At 32.1% G+C, this 20,588-nt stretch overlaps 2 protein-coding genes across 2 annotated transcripts; both read right to left on the bottom strand.

Annotated features, from left to right (window-relative positions):
• Window positions 1-11,202: 11,202 nt before the first annotated feature.
• On the bottom strand, window positions 11,203-15,782 carry LOC143530056 (mitogen-activated protein kinase homolog NTF6-like). The gene is made up of 5 exons (XM_077025689.1): window positions 15,570-15,782; window positions 13,787-13,916; window positions 12,911-13,381; window positions 11,615-11,798; window positions 11,203-11,545 (listed from the first exon to the last, which is right to left on the bottom strand). The coding sequence occupies exons 1-5, from the start codon at window positions 15,725-15,727 to the stop codon at window positions 11,373-11,375; spliced, it is 1,116 nt and encodes a 371-aa protein (XP_076881804.1). The 5' UTR covers window positions 15,728-15,782; the 3' UTR covers window positions 11,203-11,372.
• A 2,160-nt stretch (window positions 15,783-17,942) lies between these two features.
• On the bottom strand, window positions 17,943-20,392 carry LOC143530047 (uncharacterized). Its single transcript, XM_077025682.1, has 2 exons — window positions 18,976-20,392; window positions 17,943-18,109 (listed from the first exon to the last, which is right to left on the bottom strand). The coding sequence occupies exons 1-2, from the start codon at window positions 20,314-20,316 to the stop codon at window positions 18,008-18,010; spliced, it is 1,443 nt and encodes a 480-aa protein (XP_076881797.1). The 5' UTR covers window positions 20,317-20,392; the 3' UTR covers window positions 17,943-18,007.
• Between the last annotated feature and the right edge of the window lie 196 nt (window positions 20,393-20,588).

Here is a 20,588-nt window from a genome sequence, read left to right as displayed (position 1 = left end):
TAAATGAGTTTTTTAGATATTTATTTGTGAATTATAAAACTTTATTTATATATTAATTGGATGTGGCTCAATGTTAGAGCACTCACTTTACAAGTGGGAGGTAGGGGGTTCAAACCTCACTATTACCAATTTATATGGGAGATATGAGAGATGACCCTGGCTTGCCAGGGTTCGAGTCCTGATCTCACCCGGTTTTACCGACTCATCGCTGTCGTGCCATTTGGCGGGCGTGGGGGTCGGGTTTTATCCGGTGAATCCCTCAATAGGTGGACCGCTAGGGGCTCCGTCTGTCTGGACTAGTGGCCGCCTCGGGCTACCTTTAGTCAATGGGGGGCGCGTACAGAGTACCCGACGTTACTTAGTTGGTCGTTCAAAAAATTTATTTATATCTTAAGAATCCATAAAACATATAATTTAAGAATCCATAAAACATATAATATTGTATATTATTAAATTTAACTTTTTATTTCATTTTTTAACCACCCATGTATTATACGGGGTATATCCTAGTAAATAAATAAATAAATAACACTTTGGCCTAATGACAAGTACAATTCAAAAGCTCAAGCACTGAGGAAAATTTGAGTGAAGTGAACCCGTAATAGATTATAAAGGGATCTCATATAACCAAGTATTTTTCTTATCATGTGTCACGAGTTCGACACTCCGCGGTCTATGTTTTATTTAGTAAACGCCAGCACATATCATATAATCATCTTCTCCACAATCGTTATCAAATTACACCATCTAATTCAAAGAAAACGTTGCTGAAGTCCTTTGTAACTGATTTGGTTTTTGAATGTAAGGTTATGATCTTATGGTTTTCCAGTAAAAACAATATTTCAATCTCACTCATTCTAATTAGATTAACATGCTTATTGCAAGGAACACAAAGAAATAATGTTGATATATTAAGGCATCTTAAATAAACATCTATATATAGTTGCAAATTGAATTGACAATTTTAGGGGTTGGTTGTTGGCCTATACGAACCAAACAAACGAACAAAAAAATGAACACGAGATACTGGGGTGACAACCCTTGAATCTTATCATATAATCAAACGACCTTAACGAACATCACGAACATACAAGGAGAAGAGAGTCCTCTTGACACACATAATAAACAATAACATAGACATCTATTTATAGATCTACTTTACTTCCTCTCCAAGACGATCAACTTTCTTTCCAAGGCATCCATTTCCTAAACCTATTACTGTTCAATTAATTAAAATAAACATAACAAAATAAACCATTAAATTTTTTAATAATTCAATATTAACCTTCATTGGTGTTCATAGTTACAAACTTGAATGGAGTTTAAGATTTGAAACGAATCAAATCTTATCCTCATATGCACATGTCAATGTTATTGGCTCCGTCTCGCGCATTAAAATAAACATAAACTACCCGTATCAAATTTAATTGTATAAAGCGCTCATTATATTATGCATCAAAGTAGAACCATACATGGATAATCATACATCTAATTATCAGTAAGTATAAACAATTTATGTAGGTCTTTCATAAAAATTATTAGCCTTTTGCAGTTACCTACCTGACATGTCAGTCCTTCATCAAATTGCATCCTCAGCCTCATATCATAGTGAATACTAGTTGAACTAACAATGTTCACTGAACGCCCTTTAAATTGAAGATACACAAATGTTAAGTTGATAACCAAATGAGATTTGTAAACTAATTGTTAATAAAAGATTTAACTTAAACATACAAATTGAAACTGAAACAAACAATAAACAATTTAAATTAATCATACCTATGCGGGTAAAGTCATATAGCCAAGAGCATCTGCAAGATCACCTTCTGTTGGTCTCGAGGCTGGGCTCACGGCTAGACACCTAGCAGCTACGGCTGCAGCTAAATATAATACTCTTTCACAAGGGTATTGATTGTTGAGGGACGGATCCACCAATTCAGGAAATTTACTTCTATCTCTAAAGATGGGTCGGGCCTGAATTTTGGACAGATAACATGACCCAAAATCATGAATTTGGACCTACCAAGGGTTAACTGAGTATTTACTTTTACACACAAGGACCTAAAATTCTTTGGTTACACAATTCATTAAGTTTTTAAAAATTATCTAAATCCTTTAGGCTGGGTTAGGCTTCAATCATTTCGGTTTGATTTCTTTCAATGTTTGGATTGTAACAAAACCAAAACAAAACCAAAACTAAAACCAAAACCAAAAACCGATTTTTAGAAAACATAAAACCAAATTGTTACTTTTTAATAGGTTTTGGTTCTTTTAAAACCTAGGTCAGCTGGCCCGTTAAATTCATGAACGTTCGTTTAATTAAATGAACTAAAAATCATACCCGTGTTACTTTGTTTATTAAATAAACGAACTTCCCATCGAACAATTCATGAATGTTCGGTTCTCTCATTTAACTTTAACCGTATACGAACATGAGCATATGATCAAACAATTTCTTTGGTTCATGTCGTTAATTAAAAAAGGAGCATGTTCGCGCATGTTCGTTTAAGGCCTAAACGAACGTAAACAAATAAACTTAAACCAACAAAACTGAACAAATATCAAAGGAACATAAATGAACATAATTGACCAATCATAAATGAACACAAACTCTAGTGGATGATCACGACGATTTATTTATTTCAATCATTAAAGTAACCAAATGTGTTTGTATAGAAAAAAACAATTTTAATGAGCCCATTTTATGTTTATATCTATATAAATATAAATACTTATGCATTTATTAAAATTTAAACGAACATAAACAAACAAACAAAAATGAATGTGTATGAACGGACGTTCAATAAGATAAATGAACGAACAAACATGTGTTGACGTTTGTTCAGTTAATTAAATGAACAAATTTTATTCGTTTTCTTCCGTTTATTAACTAAACAAATATAACGAACTTCGACCCAAAGAGTTCACGAACTGTTCATTTACAGGCCTAGTTAAATGATTTCCATTTCTTTTATGTTTTATTTTAGACTAATGTATTGAATGTTTAAACATTTGAACGTTTTGACAGTTGTAGATAAATTTTTTAACAAAAGATTAAGAAAATGAAAAACTTACCCAAGAAACAATATCTTGCTCATCTTGGGGTCTTTTAAGATCGACTGCTTGTCTACCCGAAAGCAGCTCCAAAGATGAACTCCAAAGTTATATATATCACACGGGTATTTAGTTGACCGTACTTAAATATTCAGCAACACAATACCTGGTGTTGACAGTTGTACCCATCACTCATTTTGACAGTTGTACCCAAAGCTGTATATATCACACGTTTTGACAGTTGTACCATCATTAGTGTTATTACGTTTGGTTGATCTCCGGTTGGGGCGATTCTCGATAGTCCAAAATCTCACAGTTTAGCATTTAAATGCTCGCCTAACAAAATGTTAGAAGATTTTAGGTCTCGATGTATCGTTGGTGGCGTAGCATCACGATGCGGATATGCTAACCCACGGGCTGCATTAGCTGCAATTTTCATCAGTGTGTTCCAGTTAAGCGGTGTATCGTTGGTTAACAGGTGTACCCAACGTTGTATATATCGCACGTTTTGACAGTTGTACCCATCACTCGTGTTATTACATTTGGTTGATCTCCGGTTGGGGCCATTCTTGTAGTCAAAAATCTGACAGTGTAGCATTTAAATGGCTCGTCTAACAGATTGTTAGAAGATTTAGGTCTCGATGTATCGTTGGTGGCGTAGCATCACGATGCATATATGCTAACCCACGGGCTGCATTAATTGCAATTTTCATCCGTGTGTTTCAGTTAAGTGGTATGCTATAAGGACCTGACACAAGAAATATAATTGATTTTTATAAAATTAATAAGTTTTATGACACATAAAAGATTTATTTTTATACTAATCAGGTTTTAGGTTTTTATACACTAACGAACTCAAATGAGCACATATTATTTGAAAATTATAATCATTAAATAAACACCAAAATAATCTAAATAATCTTGAAGTACATAAGCATATATCAAAAAAAAAAAGAAGGCTTAACATGGTAATCATAAACATAGTTATATCAAAATAGGGCAGTAGTAAAATTTGAAAAAAAAAAACTAGATAAATTTAGTAATAGTAATTTTCTAAAAAAAAAAAGCATATACATGTAAACGGATGAATATACGTAAATGAACGAAGATTAACGAATACATAACCGAACGTTACGAACACAATTGAACGAATGCGATCTTTGTTCATGTTCGTTTGTTAAGCTTACCCGACAAAGTTATTTGTTCATAATCGTTGATTTATTAAACGGACGAAAAGACGCAATCATACACTAATAGACACAAACGAATACCTATTAATTTGAAAACTATATTCATTGAATCAACAAATCTTGAAGTACACAATCATAATATAAAAAAAACTTAACATAGTAAGCATAAACATAGTTATAAACAAATAGGGTAGTAGTAAACTTTGAAAAAAAACAAACTAGATAAATTTATTGATAGTAATTTTCTAAAAAAAAGCATATACATGGAAACAGACAAACAAACTTAAATGAACAAAGATTAATGAACACGTAACAGAAAGTTCACGAACACAGTCTTTATTCGTGTTCATTTGTTAAATTTACCCGAAAAAGTTATTTGTTCATACTCGTTGATTTATTAAATGGACGAAAAGACCCAATCATACACAAGCATAATATCCAAGCATAAACGTAGTTATATAAAAAAAACCAGATGAATGTAAATAATCAACTAGTTAATTTACAAAAGCGAAAAAGAAGGGTTTCCATACCGTGCAAGGCGTCCCATAAGGAACCTTTCTGCATGAACTGATAGACGACCAGCATCTCGGGTCCATATCCACATAAACCAAGTATCCTAATCACATTAGGATGATGTGGAAGGTATGACACCTACAGCTCTCTATTAAAAATGAACATTGTAATATATATCAAGAACTGAAGTTTAAATGTGGATGAATATATTAATAATTATAAAACTGAAAAGAAAAAAGTTGCAGGTGAAAACAGCATGAAAGTAGCTTTTTACAATACGAAGGAAGTCCATCATCAAACTTTTCGATATTTCACTTTACTGTTTTCACTAATAAAGCTCCTGGGTCCCACTCTTCTCCACGTGTGTCAGAACGATGATACGATCCAGATTTGGGCCTAAATACGGGCCTTGTGAACACGTATTATTTGAAGGTTGTAACAGTGTGTTTCCATTTATGTGTTCAAACCGGGCCCATTTAATAGCACGCCGGGTTACTACTTTTATTTATTTATTTACTAGGTTAATTACCCGTGTAGCACACGAGTTAAAATAAATAAATTTATTTAAATAATAACAAAATGTGAATTATATATATATATATATATATATATAATATATATATATATATAGGGTAAGGATCCTAAGAGAACCCTTTGCAAATTGAGAACTTTGAGAACCATTTTGAACTACTAAAAACATCTTTAAAAAAATCATAAAACAAAAAATAATAAAAATTTTTAAAAAGTAAAAAAACCAAAATTCTTATATTTCATTCCGGTTTCATTAAAAAAAATAAAAAAAATTAAAAAAAACGTCGTATTATACACATATGTACACATGTGTACAAAAAAACATGTAAATATACATATATGTATATATTATACATATGTGTATATAATTTAGCTAAACCGAGTTTTTTTTAATGAAACCGGGATGATAAAATAAGAATTTTGGTTTTTATATTTTTTTTGTTTTTTTTGTTTTTTTTTATTTTATGATTTTTTTTATTTTTGGTTTTTGTGGTTAAAATGGTTCTCATAGTCTTCAATTTCAAAAAGGTTCCCTTATGATCCTGATCCTATATATATATATATGTTCAAAAATATAAAGATATATTATATGATAGAATACGATACACAATACATAATATAGAAATAGAAGTTGTTAAAAAATTCATAAATCTCTAAATATTGTTTTGTCGCAATATTTGTAGTTTTATTTATAATTTTACTTTCTATATCAAAATTTATTAGTTTCACATTATTTCTGTTTTTAACTCTAGACAAAGCAACACATAATTGACCACAAGCTAAAATAAATTGTATAAAAAACAAATCAACCATCATCTATAATGATTCGTGTTATTTTTTATTAATCTTCATTACAAATCAAAAATAAATTGAAAATTTCATTCTTTGTGTGATTTCGACTTCTATAGCACGTTTATCATATTTTATTTTCATATGTAGTTTAGTTTCATTACATAGACCAGTTTTCTAGTTAATATTTTAAGCAACATCACTTCAACATTGCCTTTTATGACTAACCTATGACTTGATAACCTTAGATTTTGAGGTCATTTAAACATCAGGAAACTAATACTTTATTGTAATGTATCATTTTATGTCTGATAGATACCACCTAAAGAATGGTAATATATTTCATCTTCCGGAAACATGGATATCAAACATTTGTTAATTTCTTGAACAACCTCGTATAATGGTGCACGTAAAACTCGTTCACTAAAGAAATCTATATTTTTGAAATATTCAATAATAGAAGGATAAAAAAAAGTTAATTTGTCATCTGGTTAATGTCTAACATTTGTATTCCAAAGCTAAGAAGTTGTCTTATTCACCTGAAAAACCAAACATGTAGTCTAGTGTTTATATTTTTGTGAATATTTAAGATGATGAACTTAACATAAATGGCGAGTTGATTAAACAATCAATTAAAAAAAGTGGTTGTAAATGGTTACTTTTTAAACCAACCCATGGACTGATACTCATTCTTATCATAAGTTGTTTTGACTTGAACCATGGTTGATACTTTAACCAGTTAAAGAAACTCGCTCGTTTATTTAACATAAACACTAAAAATACATCATTAGTAAATTTGTCTTTTAAGGGTTTTTAAGAAAAAAAATTTAAATTTAATACACAATCATACATACATACATACATATATATATATTTAATAAGTTAAAGTTTATTGAAATTTTAAATATAAATTTTTTTCGAACGGTGACTTTCACAGTTAAGCTATCTCACTACGCGAAAACGTCACGTCCCGCCACCCCACTTAGGCCAACTATGTTGACATGATAGATTCATGCCGGCATCCGATATAAATTAAGTATAAATTAATCTTGCCCTTTTCATCAAATAATATTATTTCTTATAAAATCTTAATATTAATTAACTAATATAACAAATTTAAAACCTTAATTTTTGCAATCATTATTCAATATCAACAAGAAAATTAATTACTTATAAAAACCTAATATTAATAACTAATACAATATATTTATATAGAAAAAATAACATATTTGTCAGTATTAAATTTTTGAATAAGGAAAAAATTTATTAAAAAGAGAAAATGAAATATTAAAAAAAATAAAATACAAATTATTAATAAGAAAAAGAAATGTATTTAATATGAGAGAGAGGAGGGAAAAATTTGTAAGAAACATTTTGGTGATAACATATGACATTAAAAAGTTTTATTTATTATATATAGATTATTTTAAAACAAAAACTTTCAACTAATGCACTCTTTAAATTTGGATAGCCTCATAACACATGGTGGGACGAAAAAACGGGTGGGTTAAGGAATTGAACTAATAACCTCGCAATGGCTAACTCAAATCAATAATTACTAATATCTATCCAAAGTACTAGTAGTAGGGATCGAACTTTTGTTTCCATTGAAGAATCCAGGTCTCTTTGGGTGATTTGTTTGGTGTATGCTAGTTGAGTATTGGTGGTAGAATTAATTTTGCTAGGTTTCTTTAGGTGAGCTTAGTTCGAGGCTAGTTACGTTTTCTTTAGTTTTTTGGTGCGGGTTTTAGTTGTATCGGGCGGTTGGGGTGGGGATTTTCCTCCCGGTTTTTGGTGGTTGTATTTGGTATTTCTGGCTTCTTGCAAGCTCATTTTTTTTTAATTTAATATTGTTGATCATTCAAAAAAAAATTGCCCTTAGGATAATCATGTGACAACAATCATGTGTTTTGTTCAATTGTTAATGTCACTTTTTGATTATTTGGTTGTACTCAATTTAAGATCAAATGGTATCTTTCTCATGATTGTAACAAGATTAACCAAAATATTTACCCTCTTTGGTCTATTAAATTTGGTGCTACCAATTGTCGAGCACACTCGACTCAAAAGTACTAGCATTGCGTCTTTGCCACCGTCACAAGAAAATAATTAGATTGACAATTGATGATAAAATATCACAATCTTTTAAATTAAATGCATGTCATTGAAACTTTTCTCTAAAAAAATAAAATAAAAATGAACCAAACCAGTGTCAGATGGATTATCATGGATATGTTGGTCAGTGGGGGTAGTCCGCCACTCAGTTTTATATTTTCCATATATATTACATTTTATATTGTTAATTTTGGTTAAAAAAAATTTAAACCTCTTAACTAAGTTTTTATAAATGGAGCGGTTAGCTAACCGGTTCACTCGTTGAATCAGACTAAAACTTGTATGGCATGATAACTAATTTTAAAAGACTTCGAATATTACATAAAATATAACCTTTATATTAGATTAAACAAAAATTATAATTTTGTTAGCTATATTTAAAAGATACAAGCAATATATTCTTATGTTAAAAGAAAAGTAATATAAAATAATAACGAAACATTTAAAAAAAGATAAAATAGATTAAACAAATTTGAAGTGCATTTGGTTTTAATTTTTTATATACCTAGAATTAGGGATGCGGCCGGTACCGTATCAACAAGACAATAAAGCAAACACCGATATCGAATATGAACAAAACTTGTACCGGATACCACAAGAATATATTAGTACAATATCGATACATGTATGGTATCCATACCGGTATTTCAGTATAATACCTGCTTTTGGTACAACTTTGTTTTTTTCGTGATCTCCATTAAACTTCGTGTTGGTATTGGTATGGGTACCTAAAACATTCAAATGTTAAAAAAACTTATCAAAATGATTAAACAAGTAAACCAAACCAAAGAAAGTTATTATTTGCTTACTTCTCACTATCGCTTTGCATTTTCCCTCTCCCTTTGTCGTTTTGTTTAATAGTCGCATCCTCACTTTTTGCTAAAAACACCCAAACGAATTCAAGAAGAGATTTTTACATATTCATTGTTCCTAAGATCTCTTATTAAATATTTAATCAACCCTTAGAAATCAAAATTACCTATTTTCCCATGTTCAATTTACAAAATCTAATTTTCTCGGTTCTTTTCCCATCGTGAGAACCAAACTGACTGATACCATCAGATGCTACCTACAGACGAAACTATTGATCCAACTTAGGATTCTAAGCGAAAATTACTGAAATTTCCGGTGGGGTTTCAATTGTATCCACATAAAAATGTAGGATTTGGATCAAATACAAATGAAATTACTGTGCTAAACGTGAGAATCAAATAGTGTAATTATATATACAAGTAGAGTAATTATGTAATTACTCTATAATAATTACACTATGATTTAATTACATAATTACTTTACTTGTATATATAATTACTCTACTTGATTTTCACGTTTAACACATTAATTTAATTTGTATGTTAACCTTCCCCTAAAAACGTATGCATAAACACTTCCAATTTCAAAATATAATACCCCTCATCTTACTTTCACTATGTAACCCCTAACCCATCGTTAACCAATTTCACTATATTTCATTCCATCTTCAAGTTCAAATTTGGGTTTTGCAAGTCATCTAGAATTATATATTTGATTCGCAAACAATATTCAGCCTGTCAACTAACTACTACTATTGCCATAAATAATAGTAGTTATTTTTATAGTAGGGTATTTACATATATTCCTTTTCTATGTCTACGCTTCAACCGGTTACCATATACAACTATATTCCTAGTAAATTGGCTTATATCATCATGTGTAACATCCCATTTTTTGTATAATTAATTAAATATTTATTAACATAGGAAGGGTTTTTGTCACAAAAACAGAACCATATCTTTATTTCTTCAAAAAACCAATATCAAGATCCGATACAACCCTAATATGGAGACAAAGTCGTAAAGAGAAAAAAACCAGACAAAAAATAATAAGAGTCTTTAATTATTACTATATATAATTATCAAGTTTGGTGTCGCATTGGGTCACTTGATGGCACCGTATCAATCGATAAATTTTGTGTTTTTTTTCTTTTTAGTTTAGTTACCATAATAAAATTAATGACAACCGACCAAACGTCATTTTTTTTGTTTTATTTCGGTACCATAACAAATCAGAAAGAAACCGACCGAGTTCGCGCAGACTCGCTGACTTATTTAAAGCTCATGACCGACAACGCAACCGACACCCCCCCCCCCCCAAATTGGTCGTTGGTCCACCTCCTTGTTATTTTTTTCCTTTTTTTTGTTCCTGTACCGTAAGATACATAATCAAAATCGACCGAATTCGTGTCAAGTTATCGCCTCAATGTACGGGACCGACAACGTTTGGGTTACCGACCGGGTGTGCCAACCAAATAAACATCGTCTTAAATATTTTGTTTTCTTATATGCTAATGTTTTATATGTTAATTTGACGAATTATTTTTTTGGCTTTTAACCCGCAAATTTTACCAATGGTGTCTGTATCGTAACGAACGCAGCCAGTACTGACTGAATTCGTGTCAATTCATCATCATAACGTTCGGGTTTGGCAGCTGCCCCGGGGCAACGCGCAGGGTAAAAATACTAGTTTTGAATAAAGCTACACGGTGATATACTTAATCCCCTGATGGGCCAAGAATAAATGGGCCTGGACTTTATCAACCTTTAGCAAGTAACTCCAATGCAAGCCCAAGTCTTCTAACCAAGCCCAAATGTCCAGCAAGCCGTCCAGCTCAAAGCCCGAAACAAACACATTCACAATATACAAAAAAAAAAAAACATATAAAAGACTTGATATTTATAGAGAATGAATTGTAGATAAATGATGATTCTTGAGCATTAAATTTAGGTAATATCTAACATTCTAACATACTTGGAACTTTAGGGACTAAATTCCAATTCATTATGACTGCTAATGTTGGGTATTTTTTAACATAGTTTGTCTAAAACTAGTCCATTTACTAAACTTTTGATCAAAATTCTCAAGAAATTTATTAATTTTCTCAACCCTCCAAAAGTTCACCATTTTTGTTCTTTATCTATCTACTTCTATCACATATTCACATATACAATTTACTCACAACATATAAATAACAAAAGAACACAATTTGTAAAATGAAAACTTCTAGAATGTTACAATAATTATTATACATACAGAAAAATAAAAAATCAAAACCACACAAAACATGTTTCATAATCATAAACATAATCAAGCAATAAACAAAAACATAAAATAAAAACCCACTTGGTTTATTAAATTAAATACTCATAAACCATTTTCAGGATTAAACCTCAAAGCTTCTTTCCAAATAAGGTTCTTGACATCTTCTTCACTTAAAGAAGCCTGCTCAAAGTCAAACACAAAAGGAGATGGACACGTGGGCTCCTCATTTATCTCATGAAGATTTCTCACCATTGGATGGTTTAATGCTTCCTCCACTATTAATAACATTATGTTATTATTATAGTGGTATTAACATTTTTTATAAGTTTATTTAAAAGGCTTACCAGTTATACGTTTTGCAGGATCAAAAACCAACATTCTCTGTGCAAGATCCATGGCCACTGGAGACACATGTGGGAATTTCTCTTGAAAACTCATCTTTGGGACACGTGGCAGCTGCTTAACATACCTTCTTGCATTATCACTTCTAAGGAATCCAAGATCTGAGTCATCTGGAGAACCAACAAGCTGCATTCAACCAATTCTTTGGATCAATATATCTAAATTTAGTTTATTAAATAATAATAATAATAAGGGGAAAGTTAGCGTACAAATTAAATTAACATGCTAACTGTGAGAATCAAGTAGTGTAAATATATATACAAGTAGTGTAATTATTATTATAATACTAAAATGAGCAAAATGGAGGGTTCCATGCATAATACAACTTTGTACATAAACAGGAAAAAAAAAACAAAATAGTTGAAATGCAATATTTATTTATCGCTTCTGAAATTCGAACTTTGTTTATTTATAAAACCAACACATGTGCAGGTCATAGGGTGTGTGCATGAAGCTGAAAAAAAAAGATCTGTAATTGTAAAAACTGAAGCAACATAACCCAAACATGAACCAATGCTTTGGTTTTATGTTTACGTAAAGCTGAATTTTCAGTTCAGTTTTGCGTGTAATTAAAACCGAACCGAATGTATGAATTCTTATTTCGAGCCAAAATCTAACCCATGCACACACCCATGACAAGTCATGAGTAGATAAATTCTTGAAATCTAACCAATTTATAACAAAATAATAATTTGAGCAAATGGGCATTTTTTTGTTCTTTAACTATAAGCATAAATGATAAATCAACAAGTTAAAACACAAAAATAGTCCCTCAAAGGTTTAAATGACCAATACGTCCTCATGTGCAACTGGACTTAACAGAAAAAAATTAACCTTCGTTAGTGGAAAGAATGTAAACTGCAACAATATATATTAAATTATTAACATAAAGAACAAATTTCTGATATTTACTTAGTTAAATGACAAAAAGTGTAATTTGTTATATATCTAAAGAAACGAAAACTGTAAATTGTTCTAATAATAACTTGAGCATATGAGCGTTAGTTTTTTTTGTTAAGTCCAGTCATGTACACTTGAGGGCATTTTTGTCCTTTACTTACACGTATAAATCTATAAGTTAAAAACATATGTAGTCCCTCAAATATTAAAATGTCCAAAATATCCTCATGACTAGATTTAACAGAAAAAATGTGACAACACATTAACATAAAGAACAGATTTCTATTATTTCCTTAGTTTAATCCAAAAAGTGTAATTTGTTCTTAATAATAATATACCTGAGTTATAAGGGATAACTGCTGAACATAATCTTTTCCAGGAAAAAGTGGTTCCCTCAAAATATTTTCCATTAAAATGCAACCAACCGACCATATATCAATGGCTGCAGTATACTCTGAACAGTTGAGTAACAACTCAGGGGCTCTGTACCATCTGGTCACAACATATTCGGTCATGAAGTCGGTTTCAGATGTGGTTCTTGCAAGCCCAAAATCACATATCTTTAAATCACAATTTTCATCAAGTAGCAAGTTGCTTGGTTTGAGATCGCGGTGTAGAACGTTTGCAGAGTGTATGTATTTTAGACCGCGTAGTAACTGGTATAGAAAATACTGACAATGGTCGTTTGTTAATGGTTGTGATGAACGGATTATTTGGTGTAAATCGGTGTCCATTAACTCGTACACGATGTAGACGTCGTTAAAGTTTTCTTTGTCTGGTGGCCGGATGATGTCCTTGATTTTGACAATCTGCAAATGATAAGAGAAATTAGACGTCTTGACTTCGATATGCAAATTATGTTGGCCAAAAGCTTGCCCAAATTCTTGAGTCAAGGTAAGCTCAGCTCTTTTAGTTTAAAGCTCAACTTTTATATGTATAAATTATATATAAAATATATAAATTCTTGTGTTTACAAATTATGCATTATGCATATGTTAACAAAAACATTTGTTGTATTTATATATATGTATCAATATGTGTATAACTATAAAATAAAGAACTTAATATATGAACTGGTTCGAATTTTTTACGAGCCGAGCACGAGCTCAACATTTCAGCTCATTAAATAAAAAGAGCCGACCCCGTTCAACTATCTTTATTTGACAGTTGACATGAGGATATACAAATCATCATAAAACAAAAAGTGTACATACATTCTCATGCTCCATATGGGAGAGGAGTTTGATTTCCCTTAATGTCCTCTTGGCATCAATCCTGTTATCAAATGCATTCCCTATCTTCTTAATCGCAACTGCTTCTTTTGTTTCAGAATTTTTAGCACAGCTGCAATCATGTCATTATTTACCAAAATCAACCTAATAATATTCACTTCTCAAACCCATGATTTATTAACCAAATGAAGAAATCCAGATGAAAAACATAAATTCAAAACAATTTCCATTCAATAGCAAGTATGAATGTTAACTGTTAAAACAAATATAGTGACGCAAACGAACAGTCTATGCTTGATCTCTGGCTGTGAGTAGTCTTCCAAGCTCAAGCTTGACTCATTTCGAGCTCGATTTCTAAGCCTTGAGCTTGGCTCTTAAGTAACTTTTCAAGCTTGAGGTCGGCTCGGGCTTAACTCGTTTATTCGTTACAGTTTTATGCATATTTTTTTTAATATATTTTTAGTTAAGTTTTTATATATAAATGTGTAAAATTACAAAACTACCCTCATGTGCAAGGCACATGACCTGACTTAACGAGAAAAACTAACTGGATTTAGACTAAAGTACTAGCGGTGCAACATTTGGAAAATTTGAAGTACAAAACAAGTCAATTTTGAAATTAAAGGGCAAGCGATAAAAATTAGTACAAATTACAAACGTAAAGACAATCTTTGTAATTATGTCATAACATAAACTATATAATATATTATTTTCTCATAAATTCCTATATAATAATAACTGTTATAAAAATATATATTTTTAATATATTAGATGAAACGCCCTGCTTGCGGTGCGCGCATATAAAGTATATATGTGTGAACCCTCGGGTGGGCAAAAGTAAAATTGCACTAATTTTGACGTTATTTTACCAATCTCGTGAAAATAACGTTAAAGGTGGCGGAAGGTTAATCAGGCATCATGTGGTGGCGTTGATAGCCGAAAGACAAGGGCACATGCACCAATCAGCCGGTGTCCCTGATGATTGAGTGCTATGTGCCTTATGTCCAAGGCTTGATGCAAAACTACTATCGAGCCGGGGGTCTCACCGGAAGCAGCCTCTCTATCCCTATGGGATAGAGGTAAGGCTGTCTACATCTTACCCTCCTCAGACCTTACCATAGCATTGCTATTGGTGGGATATACTGAGTACGATGATGATGATGATGATGATTTAATATATTAGATGAAAGTTATATAAGGGGGTGCTTGGCCTAGCTTTTTTAGCAATGCTTATAGCTTTTTAGCTTTTATTTACATAATGAGCTTGATGTGGTGTTTGGTTTAGCCTTTTTAGCTTATGCTTATAAGCTTATATAAGCTTATTTGAAGAAGCTTACTTGAAGATGGTTTTTTAGCTTATTTGAAGAAGTTTATTTGTTTAAGGGGGCAAGTTACTCATTTGCCCTCAAATGATGGTAGATTAATAATATTGAAGCAACTTATTATGGTAACAAATCAAAGAATGGTGGATTTAACAACTTATTAAGACGTATAATCAACTTGTAGAATATAAACTAATCCAAACAGCTAAAAAGAGCTTATCAAATAATAAAAAATTAAGCTATAAGCTACTTTAAAATATAAGCATAAGCTAGAAAATAAAAGCTAGGCCAAACACCCCCTAAATATAAGGCTCTAGACTTGTTTTTAAACAAGTTTACAACTTTTAGGCTCGGGTTTGCAAGTCAATTAACAAGCCAAACTCACTCGAGCGAGTAGTTTGGCTCGTTTGCACCCTTAAACAAATAAGAACAAAAGTGATTACCAAACGAGTCCGTAAGCACCACGGCCAACGGGCTGAATGGGAGGAACGTATTTAGAAGAAACCTCAAAGAGGTTTCCAAGCACACTGTACTGCGTGTACTTGCCGTCGTAGGCTGGAACTCCTTTCAACACCACACCTCTGGATTCACTTCGCTCCATGATCACTCACTTTAGTTCAAAATATTAATATTAATGGGATTGGATTTTATAATGGAAGAGAGAAAGTGATTGGGAATTTGCGGGTCCACCGCCATTTTCACAGCTGACTTTTTGAAATGTCAAATTTTCTTGGTCGTGGGTTTCGACTGGTAGGAAAGCTACAATAATAGTCAATTCCAGGCAACTTGTTTGAAGGATCCATTGAGTTTCAAAGGAACATCCCTGGAATTTGAATACTCGTTGGTTGACTTGTACATGACTCACTTCCCATGTTAATTAATTATTTAACTAGTAATTGATTTTGCCAGCGGAAGCGTTGATACATGCCATAGTTGGGACGTTAACTAGTAATTAAACGCGAAAAAACCCGATGGAACCGGTCAGATACCCAACTATATCCGGAACTGGTTCCTACCCAGAACCGGTTTTGACTTTTGTTGATCATACCCGGAACCACTTAATAAATAAAACATGCATGTCATTTTTTGCCATCTCTAAGGTGTTCAAAAAATTTTGAATCCGAATCCAAACTATCCGAAAATTTGGATTCGGATAGTTGTTTAGAAAATTTTCAGATAGTTCATATATCATCACTATCCGTAAGTTAAATTTAGTTATTTTTTAGTTATTTATTATGTTTGAATATAAATATGATGAAAACCTTAAATAACTTTAACATTCACACAACTAGATTCATAATATAGACGCCTCCATCATTCACAAATCCATTGATGCTTACTTTATTTGACCATCGCTCAGTTATCATCTCTAATCTTAAATTCTTAGTTCTAATCTCGTCGCCACTACAATAGTTATCTCTAACTCATAATCTAAAATTACCGAAATCGACCTGCTTCTGAAACACCTAGAGTTTGAGTTGCTTGTAATTTGTAACTGTCGGCCATTCAATCGTTTGAATATTTCTCACATTATGTTTAGTTCTATTTGGTTTCATTGTTGATGTTTCTATTGGATTTAAGTTCATTGGAAGATATTGGACATCATAAAAAAGAAATGGGAAGAACAAGATGGATTTGTTCAACATGGGTTTAAAGAAATGGAATCTGATGGTTAAGAAGAGGAAAGAGGAAAAAAAAATTCTCAAGATTTTCGGATATCCGTTTCCCTATCCGAACAAATATCCGAAATTTCGGATACGGATATCCAAAATGCTTGGATATTCGAAACTCCGAATATTCACTTTAAACACATCTAATTTCTATTTTAAAGTGAAAACAATTATAAGGCAAAAATTATAGGAAAAAATATCCAAAATATGAAAAGACTAGCAACTCTATGAATCCTTAAAGTTGAGGGAATGGATACTTTAATTCTGTTTCATATTTAAGTGATGTCTCGATCTTTACTATTAGCGTCACGTCTTAATTAATATACTAGAAAAATCTTCTTGTATCTTTGCATTATTTGTTTCATGGTACATGTCACTAATGACGTTTAGTTTGAAAGGTCATCTTAAGATTATTAGAGAAAGTAGTTGGTAGTTACATCAACATAGTCGGTAGTTACTATGTAGTTTAAATGCATTAGTTTTTTTTGTCTTACTTCCAAATTAGTATTAGTGTCTTGTGTAATACACGAGTGAAAAATATAGAAAACGTCAAATATACATATATGAATTACATAATTAACATTATAAGTTTATCAATTATAAGGATATTTATTACATAATGAATATAAATAAATGAGTAATTGCGTATTTCTAAAAAATATACATATTAGTAAGAATAATTTGTATTTTTATTTTAAAAACAGTCAAAATGAAAGATTGTATTTGATCATTTCATGTTCTCTCTTAATTGTTTACTTATTTGAATCATATTTTGCAATAACATGAAATGATCAAATGATTTTGTTGGAGAAACATAGAGAGAAACTCCTATAGTCCTCGTATTTATATAAATCTATTTCGGCTTTAGCGTTAACGGCCCAGCTTTAACTTGGGCTCATCAAAGATAAGCCCAATTTGGTTGAGTCTGACATATTGGGCTTAGTGGATTTTAAAGTTCAAATACTATGTTTTGCTTCTTTGCACAATATTTACAGGATACGATACATATAAAATAAAAGCTAGGATCTAAAGTTATATAAGGTTAGTTGATCATGCGACTGGCTTCATAGTATTGTTAATGAATGTGCACATATTTAATCTTGAAATCATGTTAGTGTTCTTCAGTCTTCATGACTTTTGCCATCCAAATACAACATGGGGTGGATCATAAATGATAAAAAAACCATGAATTACGATGATAAGTTATTAAGTTACACCTCAATAATCTCAGTTTCTCCACAATGACCAACCCATACATACATGACTCCTTCCTTTCTAGAAGGCAAAACTCTACAACAATCCTTTCTTGGAGCCTGCAAACCATAAATTTCAAAATATTTACCCAACATATGCAACAATTTATTTTCTCTAAAGAAGTTACACTGATATAAATTCATAATAAACAAAAAGCAATTACTAAAAATATATGATGTCGTTATAAACAATTGAGCTAATTATTTGGGCAAGGGTTATGCTAAACGCACCCCCACCCTAGCTAAACGTATACTGACTTATTTAACCAGTTCATTTGAACCAATATTGTCGATTATGAGCCAAACCGGTTGTTAGACCAGTTTTTATTATTTTCATCATTTATTAATTTAGGTTTTATAGTTGGTTAATATTCCAAATTCATAAAGAAAAACTAATAGTAGTGTCATATTTTGCTTTAAGTTTTATATAGGGGAATGTTCATGTACATTTTAATCTTAACATGAGAACGTAGAAAATAATACTAATTTATAAAAAAAAATGAGAACGTATGAAACAATACCAACTACAATACCAATATACATAAATAATAATTTATAACAACAAAGAAAAAAATCTAAAAATTACAACAAAAAAATCAAAATCAAGAACAAAATAATAACAACAAATACCAGCAAATAATTATAACAACAAAAGGAAAAAAAATCTAACAATAACAACAAAATATAAATCAGCAAATACTATAACGTCTCTTAATCGAAAATTAGCAAATATGAATAAAAAATAACAGCAAACAACTATTAAAATAAACCTAATGATAACAGTAAATTGGTTCTCACTATTTTCATGCTAAAAATAAAATGTTACTAATCATGTTTCGTTTTATATATAGATTCAAATTATCTATAACCTTTGATTGTGTGTACCACATGTAGTCATGAATTATAAACATAGTATGAACATGTACCCGTAACCAACGATCAGGATCTTGATGCTTCAAAACAACAATCGTATGAATCTTTTCCGGAGATCCCATCTTCCAACGGCAACTAGGATGTCTTTCCCTATGAACACTATAAATCCCAACAATCTGCCTCCTAGATTCATCGTACCGAGTCGAATTCACATAAAACACAAACGGCTTTTGACACGGGTGACGCGTAACAGGCCGGGTATTAATCGCATAGGCCCTAAAATCCGACACTTTATACCAATTAGTAAACGTTCGGCTCGGGATCTCAAGCTCCCGAGGCGACATGATCCCCCTCACTATCTGGACCGCGAACCCCCACGACACCAAAACCGACCATTCCCGCTTTATATCATAACAAATCGATTGTTGTATCAAACTCGCGGAGTCGTGTTTCGTCGAGTCAAGCAAGTGTTTGACCGAGTCAACTCGACCCATACCCGGGAATATCGGGTCAATCACATCAAAATGATGTAGTGACACCAATGGTGTCACTGGATGACCCGAGAGTAACCCGAGTAGGTTACCGTACACGTCGTTTTGGTGAAAACCGGGTTCTTTTGTTAACGGGACGTTAAGTTCCGCCATGCATGCTTGCATGCGGTCGTCACTCCCGTATAACCCCGGGTAACGTTTAATACAACGGTCTTGCATTTTCGCGAGTTCTTTAGCCAACGGGTAACTTATCGCGAACCCGCCGCCTCCATAAGCCATCGAGTACGAAAAAAATATGTTTTGAAAATGACTTTCGGACGAACTACCGATATAATAATATTGGTTATGGTCGTATTTATTTAAAACCCTAACAACATTTTCGACTACAAAAACCGTGTCGTCGTCGCCCATCACGAACCATCGGACGTCGTCTAGTCCGAGCCTTAACGCCTCGGACACGATCCTCGATATTCGTATCGCGGACCGATGTCCCTGTCGGTTGGTGTATGGGAATCTTGATGTGTCTTGGGAAATGTAGATGTCGGGTAGGGTTTCGGTTTCGGTTTTGTTGACTTTGACTTCATGGTCAAGCCAGACAGCGCCCCGGTTGTCCCCGGGGCGCCACCATAGCTTGATGTATTCTTTTCGTGAGTTCCATAGCTTCGATGATGCCGCGATGCAAAAGGCAATGTGTTTAAGCTCGGTGTCGTGTCCGGTTTTCGGGTGGTTGGAGGTGTTAAGGTGTTGGCAATTGATGTTGGTGGTTATTTGGGGAGGGTAAATGAGTAATTTGGAGGAGTTAATGAGGTAGAGGAAGATGAGGAGGAAGAAGAGGATTGGGAGGGTTGCGCGGAGGGCGGTGACGATGGCGATCGGAGGGCGGTGTTGGGTGGTGGAGGTCATTATAGTGGTGGTTTTGATGAGATGTTGGCAAGGAAAAGGTGGTGGAATATGGTGATTGTTGTTGGAGCTGATTTTTAGGTCAAATAATGGAATAAATTGATTTGTTTTTGAGTAATGTTCGGATATTGATTTAAGGAAAATTTGTTACATAGTCAAAAGTTACTAGGTTTGACTAGGTTGTTTATTATGTAGTTTTGGAATATTAAAAGTTAAAAAAAATTAATAATGTACTAGGTTTAGGTTGTTTATTATGTAAGTTTTGGAATATTTAA

This window comes from Bidens hawaiensis, unplaced genomic scaffold (assembly GCF_021521415.1).
Source record: "Bidens hawaiensis isolate Kalapana, Puna unplaced genomic scaffold, B.hawaiensis_p1.1 tig00008819_1, whole genome shotgun sequence".
Classification (NCBI taxonomy): Eukaryota; Viridiplantae; Streptophyta; class Magnoliopsida; order Asterales; family Asteraceae; genus Bidens; species Bidens hawaiensis.
The sequence above is the reverse complement of the archived record's forward strand: the minus strand, read 5'-3'. Positions and strand labels throughout refer to the sequence as shown.

Coding starts and splice junctions, on each gene's coding strand:
- LOC143530056 (XM_077025689.1), bottom strand. CDS start 15,727: ATGGAGCGAAGTGAATCCAGAGGTGTGGTGTTGAAAGGAGTTCCAGCC. Junction 13,382..13,786: donor CCCATATGGAGCATGAGAAT/GTATGTACACTT, acceptor TATCATTTGCAG/ATTGTCAAAATCAAGGACAT. Junction 11,546..11,614: donor TCCTGCAAAACGTATAACTG/GTAAGCCTTTTA, acceptor TGTTATTAATAG/TGGAGGAAGCATTAAACCAT.
- LOC143530047 (XM_077025682.1), bottom strand. CDS start 20,316: ATGACCTCCACCACCCAACACCGCCCTCCGATCGCCATCGTCACCGCC. Junction 18,110..18,975: donor ATCCTGATCGTTGGTTACGG/GTACATGTTCAT, acceptor TATGGTTTGCAG/GCTCCAAGAAAGGATTGTTG.